The sequence below is a fragment of the Gallinula chloropus genome (genome assembly GCF_964237585.1).
Source record: "Gallinula chloropus genome assembly, chromosome: 4".
Classification (NCBI taxonomy): domain Eukaryota; kingdom Metazoa; phylum Chordata; class Aves; order Gruiformes; family Rallidae; genus Gallinula; species Gallinula chloropus.
In genome coordinates this window covers 27,895,908-27,908,470 of record NC_140088.1, presented here as the reverse complement: position 1 = coordinate 27,908,470, position 12,563 = coordinate 27,895,908, and the positions used below count along the sequence as shown (strand labels likewise).

General features: G+C 38.2%; 1 protein-coding gene across 1 annotated transcript in view; it reads right to left on the bottom strand.

Annotated features, from left to right (window-relative positions):
* Positions 1-1,815: 1,815 nt before the first annotated feature.
* Positions 1,816-12,563, bottom strand: part of IPO7 (importin 7) — a gene marked incomplete at its 5' end in the record, with an annotated part of 41,453 nt that continues 30,705 nt past the window's right edge. The window contains 7 exons of the mRNA XM_084263136.1: positions 1,816-4,751; positions 6,927-7,043; positions 7,376-7,582; positions 8,799-9,004; positions 9,111-9,331; positions 10,318-10,413; positions 11,455-11,552. Of these exons, the coding sequence (XP_084119262.1) occupies positions 4,654-4,751; positions 6,927-7,043; positions 7,376-7,582; positions 8,799-9,004; positions 9,111-9,331; positions 10,318-10,413; positions 11,455-11,552 (1,043 nt within the window). The 3' untranslated portion in view covers positions 1,816-4,653. The remainder of the gene's footprint in view (positions 4,752-6,926; positions 7,044-7,375; positions 7,583-8,798; positions 9,005-9,110; positions 9,332-10,317; positions 10,414-11,454; positions 11,553-12,563) is intronic.

The window sequence follows — 12,563 nt, the reverse complement described above, 5'->3', positions numbered from 1 at the left end:
CGAGCAGCCTGCCCTTCCCCAGCCTCGTTATTTTATGCCCAACTCTTGGGGGTAAGGACTGTGTCAACTAAAGCTGCGCTTGAGACTCCCTCAGGTGTTTTTTCTGGTACAGAAACATCTTGGGTCTAGCTGCTCCACAGGCAGTTAAAGGGCGTTCCAATTATTTTGGTAGATTATTTTTCAAGGAAACCCAGCTGTGCAGTTCATGTGAGCTATCACCACTGACAGGACAATATGCCCTAGCTGTGTAGGACTGACTTCACCTTTCTGAACGTGACATACAGAAGCATTTAAGATTTCCTTCCTTAAACTCTAGAATAATAAATCGATCTAAATTCTTGCCACCACATAAAACAGCCAAAAGTGCTTTCTCCTGAATAGGACATAATACAGTGCAATTTTCCGTGCTTAGTTTCAAGTTTTCCTTTTGTGTTCCTGAATTAGAATTTTTCATCCAAAATATAAATTACAGCCATTAGTTTGATTTGTGATACAGAAACAGCAAAATGCCAAAATTTCCTTTTTGGATTTACCAACTCCTTTACATTAAGGGATTGTTAGCATCTCTGTCAAATTCCGCAACTCCTGATTTCCCATTTTTAAGTGCTTTCTGTTCCAAGCATCAACATCTTGAGGATGGTGATAAAGAGAAATACGCAAACCAATGACAGCCTGTTTCAGTTAAATAAGCTACATACTGATTGCAAAATGATTTATAACCAGCGCAAACAGCTTTTCCACATTCCTATTTCTGTGGAAAGTCCCGTAGACGACAAAGAGAAAAATCCAGCTCAAGGGACTCAACTCTGGCTTCTGTGGTCCAGAACAGCATAATACAGAGGGTCTTGGACCTTCCACGCTTCTCTTGATTCTGAAACTTATTTTTAACTACTGCATTCAGGTTTGACTTGAACAGTGAGGGGAGCAGAAATGCAGAACTGTGCATTTTTTTTAAAACAAACCACTTTCCACTTCTGCCCTAAGTTTTCAGAAGCAGTGTGCACCTGCTACTGATCACACACCATACCCACGCTATGCTGCTCGTAGCCATCAGCAAGCACTAGTCCTGATGCTGAAACTCCAGAGGATGTGGCTGTGTATCTTTGTATTTATGAATACACACAGGCAAAGCATCAGCAGGGCTATGGCTACCTACAGGAAGAACTGCTTAAGTAGAAGGCGCTTGCAGGTTCTGAGCAGCGTCTCAAAGGAGTTACAGGGGGACAGACTCAGGCCCGGGATGTGAAAAGTGGAAGGCAGAGAAAGCAGGTATGAGGAAGGACTGAAAATGAACTTGACAGAAACATGCAAAGATAAAATGTGCTAAGAGTAGCTTCGTGAGCTGATGGTTGCAGGAGGAGAAAACTGACTTCTGAAAAATGCAACTTAACCCATGAAACTTAACCAGGTATCAATGGCTCGGCCCAATTAACGCCATCTGCATGTTTATTATTGGGTATTCTCTAATTAACACACCGAGGAATTGTTTAATCTTGTGGCAGTAGTTCTTGGCTACCAGAGATCTCAACAGAGCTTTGCTGTGCTATGCTGACACCTATTAACAGTTCTCCTAAGATAGTGACTTGGGGAGAAGGGTATTAGATTTACCCAGTATGTCAATGTTTTTAAAAAGTGTATGTTATAAGCCTTTCATATTTTAAGCAGCTAAGAGAACAAAGGGTAACGCTTCTGCTTGAAGAAACATCTGAAAGAGGAAAACAGAAACCTTAGAGCTATGTAAATAGAACAAGACTCCTCAGTACTTTAAGAATACAGCTACATTCAAAACACCACACTGAAATAAGTAAAGATAAGGATTTGCTTTAGATGTTTATTAATCCAAGGAGATCTTCCATAATAGAAAAAACAGAGGCTTCAATTTCCCAGCTCTTCCTTTAGAGTTGCATTATCCTTTAAAATGGAATGGATAAGTGCAAGTTCTGTGAGGAAGATCAGTTTTAAATTTGACATAAGTGTATCACCGAAATTGATATATTGCATCACAAAATGCACTATCACCACCAACAACAATGCAAAATTGTTTTGCAATTTATATAAATACATTTCTTGGAGCAAAGGAAAGCAAAGTTCTAGATCCATTCTTAAAAAAGATGCTCCTTGCTAACCAGTCTAGCGACACATAAAAGCACCCTTGAAATAAGACTGTATTCCTCACACCAAGATAAAATTTTTTCCCTTGATTTGTGACTTGGAAGAAAAACCAAACAAAACTATTCCAGAAATGGCAGTGGCACTAAACTGGTGATTTTCCCCTAATATTTTTTTCATCTGCTTTGTACATAGAGCTTTCTCACTGCTGCTCTGTCACATCTTTTGCCATGAGGCAAAAGCATCAAATCTGTGCTAAAAGGTTCTCCTGCGTTTTTTGGGATGCATAACAAGATAAGCAGATACCCAACAAGCAGATGTTCAGATGTGTTTTACGTCAAAACTGGGCATTTTTCAAGGTCAAGGAATGCACAGGAGGAGGCATGCTGTAATTATGTCTGTCACCTTTTTCTACAAAAATAAAACCTTGTCAAGAGATTTATCTTGAGGCCAGAGTACACGTGTACGTGCTCATGAGTTACACATTTACAAAAAAGCCCAGTTCTGTACTTGGCCAGTCAGCTAGAATTCAAAAGTACTACTGTGGTGGTTGTACCACTGCTGTCACGGATACTCTGATTCGAGGCTTCACTGTTTGGGCTTTTTCACATCAGGTACAGTATCGATCCTTTTAAGTCCATGATTTGCTTTTAACGTACCCCTTTGGTATTCAGCGAGGGCAGCGTGGCGTGGGCAGTCCTGGCTCAGTCTCTCAGGGTAGCGCTCTGTGCGCAGGGAACTGTATTTGCCGAAGGAAGGCAGCCCAGAGAGGAGGGACTGGAAAAACCCATTACACCTGCCCAGAGAAGCGCTGGTGGCTGTGCAACAAATGGAAGGTAGAGCATGGTGCTGGCAAGCTTGTCAAGGAAACCCCGAACCATCAATTCCTGCTACTCTGCTGATGCAAAAAAACACACCACACAAACCAATTTTCTGAAGACTGCATTTTGAGTATCATAATATATATATGTGCATTTCATTTTTACAGATATAAACTCAGTTTATTTTTAACCTGTATTTAAATTTTGGACGCTTACATTAAATTAAGGTAGCTTGTTTAATATCAATTGTAACAGCAGGTGACATTTTTATAGAAAAACAGCCAAAAGAAAAAAAAATTAAAACATTTGATTTAAAAGACCTGACACCAATGATCTCAAGGCAAGATCAAAAACCTATGGATTTTTGCTTTTCGAAAAGAAAAAGGGGGCATTTAAGCCAACCCGTTCACAGCATCTCCCTGCTGGCTTCTTCATACAGTGGTTTTCATAGTGGTCCCAGAGGGAACTGTCTTTTGCCTCTAGCTAAAATACTAGCTACTACAGCAACTTTGAAGGAAGAAAATTGTGGCTTCAAAAAGATTGGCAAAACTTCAAATACACTGTCTGGATCAGGCAGACAACAGCACACACTAATGCTGGGAGTGCAGAAAGAGGGGGAATGAAATTGCAAGAGTAGTGCACCTGCACTACTGCAACACGAGGGGGTAACGATTGCATTCATAGATCACAGTCCAGATTAGCCAAATTAACTTCCCATGTTTTTATGGATTGCATATATAGATGTTTCATCCACACACTTCAATTGACTCTTCAGCGTAGAGCTTCACCTCTTTTTTACCTGCTTTAGAGAAGACGTTTTCCTCGGTGCTTACAGTAAACATTTGTATCCAAATTTCACCATGTACAGTGAGATCTTTTAAGAAAAACAAAGGACACGGAGGGTGTTGGGTTTGATTTTTTTAGCAGCAATGAAATATCACTAACCCCTTTTTACATAACCGAATTCAAGTCACAACCAGAGGTGACTGCACCACAAAGTCACCAGGTACAAAACTGCTAGTTATTTTAAATTAATAACTTGAAATTATTTTCCCCAATACATCCCTTATTTTTTATTTTTTTTTTATAAACAGCAAACATTTTGCTATTTTTGTACATAGGCTAGCAGGCTTGTTTCAATATGAAAGTGCTAATTCATTTACAGATTTACCAGTTATGTAGTGCTACATTAAGTGTCCAATATTCTACATATGAACAATCTTGATAAATGGAAATGATGAAGATTAAGTAAGGCTATCTGATTACCTTATCTTATTTACATTAAAAGAATAGACACCCAGTAGGAAGGGAGAAAAGGGAAATAAATTGGGCAAATACTCATACTGCCACAGGTGTAAAAATTAAGTCTGCCTTCTAGCTTGTCCTGTAAATGAGACATTTTAAATAGTCCTGCAGCCCATGCCTATTGTTTTTTTCCTCAGAAAAAGAAAAGCTGCCTTCATGACATCCCCTCTTGATTTCCGATTTCCAAAGTGTGTCATTTGAAGCTTTAAATTGATATTCTTCCTATCTTCAAAAAAACCTCTGGTTTGCTTTCCAGTATCAGGTTGTACGATCAGGTCCCACTTCTGGGGCTTTTGTCCAATCTTACTTATCAATTAGTTTAGAGTGAGTTGTAGATAACATGAACCAGTTCTGGAACCACTATTGGGAGGAACACAAGCTCTTCACTACAATCACACAGTAGCAGTAAAGTGATAATTCAATTCATTCCTGGGGCAGGGCCTCCAAAATTAAATGAAGTTGGCACAACTGGAGCATTGAATTTGTATCCTCCATGCTTTTCAATCATTTTGGATTCTAAAACAAAACAAAACAAAACAAAAACAGAAGGAAGATATATTTAAATGTGTGTGTAGAGGGCGGAGACAGAGTAAGATGTGACTGACCATTTTGAGACTCCCAGAGATACAGATTTAACCTGGGGTTACCCAATAATCAGCACCCACAAAGTGGAAATGTACCAGGCCCCAAAACAGATGGACTGATTATTTATTTAAATCTTGATATTTTTATAGCTATGCTTAAATGAATTTCTATCTTCAAAAGCCCAGACATGAGTTTTTGGACATGAGTACATAATTCTCACATTTCAGAAACAGGGCCTGACTGAATGCTGGACTTGTGAACAGGTTATCAGGTGCCCAATTCCTCCTGATTATCATTAACAAACATTTCCATCCAATCAGTAACGAGGTGCACATACAAAAAAGCAGCACACAGATACAAGCTACCTCCTACCTCAATTCAACGATATGAGCAGAAATAGCCACCAAAGCACTAGAAAGACTTCTTAGTAAACTCATTCCCCACCCATAACCAAGCAGGTCATTTGGTTACTAGACCATATAATAAATTGTGAGAAAAAACTATTAAGTTGATCGCTTTTCATTTTCAACCAAACCTTAAGATCTTCAGCATCTGAGGTCCACATATCCATCACCACAGCTAAGGGTGATAGTTAAGCTGTCTGGTTTCACTACCTGCATATTCCGTCCTTTGAAGATTTCTCTAAGACTGGTATTTCCAAGCTCTAATACATGGGCAACTGAAAACTACGTTGGTAAAGAGCAGATACAAATGTGTATTTCTACTGACTACAATCTAGATATGCAGAAGGTGGTTTATATTCTTCCCAGCTTAAGGTAACAATGTTTATCAATGTCTTAGTTCCAGTCTAAGAACTTTCTCCTACCCTCAAAAAAGTTGCACACTCTGTCTCTGGGAATACAGGACAGTTCCTATTATCTACATCATCTGCTTTTCATCTCTGTTTCTTTGCAAACAGGCCAGAAAAATGTTGCCATAGCTGATGAAGGATGGGGGAAGAACACAATCTGGGGAGCATCGTTTTGCCACATCCGGCTCCATAGTGCACAGAAGAAAAGTATCTTAGCTTATGGAAATTCTTCTTAGCTACACTAATGAGATAATTACATTCCAAATCCTTCTAGTTGCCAAATGGTGTATCAGCATGTTTGTACCCAATAATTTCCTGTAAGGATCTAGTTGCTGAAATAAAACAATCAGAACCTAACATGCTCTATGAATAAGCAGCTGAAAAAAAACAACATGCATAAAATGCAACCATTGTATATAATCTCACCAGTATGATGTCTATTACTTGACAAGGGTCACAGTGGAACTATTTTTATAACCATTAAAAGTGGATCACTCTGGACACTTACAAGCTTTGTGGGACAATTTAGGCTGCTTTCTGACAAAATCTACTTGTAAAATGTACCTTCCTCCTACCACTCTTTATTAACTTCTGTTTTGAAACATCTTGCAGTAATTACATCTTGCAATAAGATGCAGGATATGAGACTGGACCGATCAGTCTCAGTTCAGCCTTGACTTTAGCGTGATCTATGTTGGCTTACCCCCAAACACATGGGAATACTTGGGGTAAAAGAAAAAACAACCCCAAACAAAAACCTCCAAAAACCTGAAGCTCTGTCCACTTCCTGTATTTTAAAATCTGTATTATCTACACTGAAGAATAGCAAACTGAAGTGTTTAATAGGCTTAATGATGTAGCTTTACAGATGGATACTAGTTCTGTAATTCGGTATTTTCCCACCCATAGAAACAATCTATCCCAGCTGGACTAGGTCACATCAGGAAATAATTTATCAGCCACTTTGTTACCATACCCAGAATTCATCCACCTTCAGATAAGCAAACAGTATGTTTTGAAATCCAAGCAATTATGACAAACATGCTTTTATGTACTTGGCCACTTGATTAAGAAGTTTCTATCATTCCTTACACTTGCGGTATGCCATACAACTTCAAGGCTTTGTGATCTGACCGCCTCAGATTTCAAACATCTCTGGAGTGTAAACAACACTGCTTTGATGAAGACATTATCAGGCTTAAATTCTACATGTTTTCTGCATTATGCTTCTTGAGCACATGAACAGCATTCAAACAGCAAAAGCAGCAATTAATGGTATAAAAGGGGAAAAATACCATGTGCTGCCCGCCTCTGATCTGCAAGAGTTGCTATGTCCTGCAATTGTTTTCTTTGTTCTTCATTAAGACCCTGTGTCAAAGCTTGGTACCACACAGGGTTACGACTCTGAATTGCTGCAAAAGAAAGAAAACAATGCAGAAGGGAAGTGTTTGTTAAAACGTTCTCAAACTCAAAGCTTACTAACTCACTATTTTAATGAGAATAATATTGTTAGGGTTACACAATTCAGGAAATTTAAAAATACTTAATACAAACTCTGGTATCTTCCCTCCCATCATAAATTCACTCAAGTGCCTCCCCCTGCTTTGAAAGTCCAAAGGAAGAACTTGTTCACAGCACATATTGGAATGCCTGTTTGGAAGCTTTCAGTAGGTTCTTATTTACAACAGTATATGCTAAAATTATGGTAAAATAGAATTTATGGGCCTGAAAATAAGTTACTTACTCTGAAAAATTGTTTTAAATATTTGATATTCGTCAATAGGGTTGTCTTCATCATCAATAATTGTGGAATAGCCTTCCAAAGCAGTCTCTTCAGCATCATCTTCTTCCCAGTCTTCATCATCTCCATCTTCACCTGCCTGCTTTGCTAGAATTTCTAGATATTCTTGACCATCTTCATCAATGTCATCTTCATCACTGCCCAATTCCTCTGAGATAAATAAAAAAAGTTTCTCTCAAGAATTGTTACAAATAACTTGTTAGAAAGATGGCTGATTATGCAAATCAGGCAATGGAGCTGGTAATAGAATAGTGCAGCCAAGAAAGGGAGCAGCTTATTTAACTCCTCTCCTACTGCCATGGTCTCCCCACCCAGATGCTCTTCCCTCACTTACACCAACTGTAAGTGGGAAAGGAAAACTTAATTGTCATAAAAACATATGTAGAGATTGTTTGGAACAGCACTTGATAAACCTGTGGGCACAGCAGTCTTTGTGCTCCAAAGAACGTTTAAAATAATTTGAAGTGCACTTAAAGTGTACATTCAAAAGTTCTGCTGAAAAGAATGCCTGAGAAATAAAAACATGTACTAGTATGAATGATGTGTTGTGACAACAGTCTGAAGAGTCCAGAATTCAACAGCAGAGATCAAAAGGAAAAACTGAGCTTTAAGCAGATAGATGAACGCCAACAGATAACCCTTTGAGTGCGGAAAACTGTTCCAAACAACCACACAGAGACACCAGGCTGATGATGGGAAGATAAATATAGGGAACAGAACTAAAAGCTTAAGCAAACCATAGGGAAAGGTGGAAGAAAAGCTCTGGAAAGTTGAATGTAATTTTGAACTTCACATATAGACAATGGCAAAAAGTGTGGCAGTTTGTGAAATGACTGCATGAAGAAGAAAGCCTATAAAGTCTGACCAACTGGAGATTACATTAGTCTGGGGGGGGGGGGGGATAAATAATGAATAATAAAAATAAATAAATAAATAAAAATCACAAGTACTCTTATTTCCAATACACAGCTAAACCAGCAGCAGCTCATGGGACAGTTTGTAATATATAGTCCAAACTGTCCAATGGATTAGAAGGATTCCTGGAAACTCCTTCTACTGACTCTTATCCCTCACTCAAATAGGAAACATGCCCCAGTAGTAACTCCTTTCATTAATGACAGCATCCACACCAAAAGCTAGCTTGATGTGACTTGAAAGAGACTCAGCCTAGGAAGTTAGTTTTTAAGAGGGCCTGGAAAGTAAGTCAGATACACTTGAAAGGCATTAAAAAAGATGTCCACCATTCTAATGCAGCTTTTGATTCTTGGCATTAGGGAACTCTGAAGAAATCCACAATGGAACTCATCAACTTCACCAGAAAAAAGTGAAAACCACAAAGTATCAGTGATGTTTTAAGTTTCCATACCTGTTTCCTCATCTTCTTCTGCTTCATCATCCTCATCACTGTCATTTTCATGCTCTGCATGACATGCATATGCTCTTTTCAATCCATTAAATAAAAGGATAAAAGCTGGCAGGATCTGACCAGCAACCTGATTTAAAACTTGTGGTATTTGCTCCAGGTCAATAAGAGCACACAAGCCAAGCACACACATCTTTCGATCATGAAGTCTACAAAAAGAAAGAGTAAAAAAAGTTACAAGTCTTGTTACAGTTTTCAAGCAGGTGATACAGAAGCCTATCCCAGAGCATAATCTTTGCAATTAGAAACACTTACCCCAAGAAACAGTCCACATCATTAAGCCACTGTTTTATGAAGTGATTAGTGACAGGCTCCACATTATTGGGAAAACGAAGATTTTCCAAAGTATTTAATAGTAAATGAGGATTGTAATACAAAGCAGCTATGGCAACCTGGAGGCACATTGTTCGCAATTCACTTGTTTTCACTTCTCTGGTCAATCTCTCTAATGCAGCTTCCACAAATAAGGGGATGCACTGAAGGGCAAGAACCAGTAGAAATTTAGCCATCAAAAATACTTTTTATGGCTCCTGTATTTTACACTAAAATTGAGAAATGGCAAAAAAACCACCCCAGTTTGGGGCATAAATAGAGAGGGCATAAAATGGGAACAGTATTTAAATGCTAGAAGTCATCGTATACAAAGGTGAAATGAAAAGGTGAAAAGATTCGATCTACTCTGAGCACAAGAATTTTGTGACATCATGTGCAGTAGGTGTAATCTCTGGTTATATAATCTTGTGTTTTAAAAATTAAGAATAGAGGAAATGTGTACACTAGGAAGTCCAGAAAAATCAACTTAGTCTTTCTTAATATCCACAGCAAACTCAACAGATATTACTAACATTCTAAGAAGACAGCTATTCAAAGGAGCACTTTCTATCCAAAGATGCCACAAGGGCAGTGGGGTGAAATCACTAAAATATTTCCTTTCAAATAAATTAGAAATTAGTTTCCATGGACCATATCCACAGGTATTGAAAAGCAGGCAAGAAGTATTTAAATAGCTGTTACACAGTGCTTTTCATGTACACAGTGGAAGCACACAAATTCCTACTTCCATACATATGCATAGCGAAGCCCTTGGTTCCTCTATGATATTAATTGGGACTTCAGAAACTTTAATTTCATTCTTATTTCAAGGCTATTAACTTGACAGATTGAATAATTTTCAGGAAATATTCACTAGAATTAACTCACAACGTAATTGACTTTCAGAATGAAGGTGCTCCTAAAAAGTACTCCTAGATTTACAAAAACGTTGGAGTTTCACAGTGTCCTAATTTCTGGAGGCAGAGCACAATAATTCTTGCTGCAGCACTGATAACTAATGCTGACAGGATAATTAGTGACACTACACAAACATCACAGAGCAGAACTCACGTTTAACAAGTAATCAAATCACATTTGAGAATGAAATACTTTTGAAACACTAGTTAAAGCAACCAATGCCGTTACCAACCTGATCAATGCCACGCCCTTTACACTGAAGAATAATTACTTCTAACAGCTTTGCTGCATGACATTCTGCATCTTCTCCAGCAACTCCCGTAAGGACCTGAAAAGTAGCAATTACAAGAAGTATTTTCTATATGCTGCTTTGAAAAACTTATCTAAATTTACCCACATATTACAGTGCTGGCATAAACATCCATCAGTAAGCAGCCCAATCTACAGCAATGGCGCAGTATCAGAGCTAGAGACTGAAACATTGCTCAGGGTGGGTAAAAACAAATCTACATGTACAAATAGTAACTCTATGGATGCAGAGCTTACAGCAGTAACTGTGGAAGCATAAACTGCCATTTTGCAAAGGTTTACACAAACCAAAAATCTCTCATACACGTTCACGTACTGAATTTTGTAAAAGAAATACAGGGATTTACAGTGGGAGATCGGGCAGTACCTAAAACTTCTGTGTTAAAAGATTCACTGTGTTCACCTAACAAAATGTTCATCACTAAGAGGTTATAGCATGTAAATTTTCTTATATATATGTGTGTGTGCATACATATTTATATAGATAAGAGAATAACACGTTCAACTATTCACAATCCGTTTAGTCAGCCTGGTTACATACAGAAACACTGCCCAAGAGTGACTGGACCAAGTCAGAACAACTGCATTCTGCTCCCAGCTTTTGTCTCTGGCATGAACTTGGAAAAATAACTTCTTATTCCTATCCTTTTAACATTCCATCCCTACTCCTGTTTTAGATTTAAGAACTTTAGCATGCATATGGTCTATGGTGTCATAGCCACTACATATCTCAGATAAAAGACACAATTTACCTTCTGCAATACGCATACAAATGCTTTGCATGCCTGTATTCACAGATTGTATTACACAGAACTTGCATGTTCAAAACCTGGGTTGTTTAATCTGCTCTTGTTGTGTATTTTTCCCTTTTAACAAAAGTGTGTATCTGAAGTGTGATGCAACCTCTTTAAACTTCTTGGCAATCACTTAATTTGTGGAATCACAGCAGATGTTAAACAGCGTAAGGCTGCAAATATGCTATTATTGACCAAAGAGCCCAATTAAACAATGCAAACTTCAGAGATCAGAGGTTTTGTTATCACAAAGGAATCTAGCTTACCTTCTTGCACATACTGTAGATCATTTCAAGGTATTTTGTGTCTGACAGAAGAGTATCTGTATCAACTGTAACGTAATTATGCAAGAGAGGCATCATGTCTGTATTAAAAGAAGAATGATCACAGATTATTGTTTGCATGTTTTGTTAAACAAGCTGTTGAAATCTACTAATATATTAATATATTATTTTTAAGTTAATTACCGCTCTTGCTTAACGTTTGTCAAGATAGGTATGCATTTAGCCATTGATGCCTTAGCAAAACAAGTCTGCTTGAAGCTACTGGAGAAGAAAATACTCCAAGTGTAGGCTCTCTTCAGTGCTCCCCTAATATTTCAATCAAGATGCAATTCATCCTATGTTTGAAATCAAATATACGAAAACCATTTGCTTTTCTGCTTCATCTGTACTACTTACTGATCTGAGGGTATAGAATCACGATCATATATGTAGTGTAGTATAGGAATTGATCTGAGAGTATAGAATCACGATTATATATGTAGTGTGTAGTATAATTATGAAGAGCAACTCTCGCTCAGCTAGATAATTATGTGGAACGGCTTGTGAAGAATTAGGGGAGTCTTTTTGTTTTTCCTTAGCAAAGGGATTATTTCTGAAGGCCTTGTACTATCTCGAGGAGAAGATAAAAGAGTGAGAACTCTAAGATGGAATAATGTCCATACCGTTACCTCCTTATTAAAGAAAACAGGTGGCTGATAAAGGATGCGAATTGTGTTCGTAGACCTCGTTACTGGAGGAAAGCGGATAGTTAACAAGGCCATAAATTAGTTCAGACTGGTAAGAACACTGCAAGCTTGCAAGATCAGCACATTCCAGGTGAGAGGTGAAAAGTACATCATGAGGAGGACTCGGGGCCTTCCTCCCAAGGACCACCAGAGACCCTTGCCCATAATTTTTGGAAGAAACTGTGCAATCGCAAAGGACTGATAAGCTAATTAGCATAAGAAGCGAGAGTAGGCAGGGTTAGGTAATGAATATGTATAGGCGTTAATTGAATATTCATTGTTTCATTGTATAAATATGGGACGGTTTTGTTACACTAGGTGTGCACGTCTGTGGTGGAGCGATCCCCCGTGCAACTGCGCGCAATA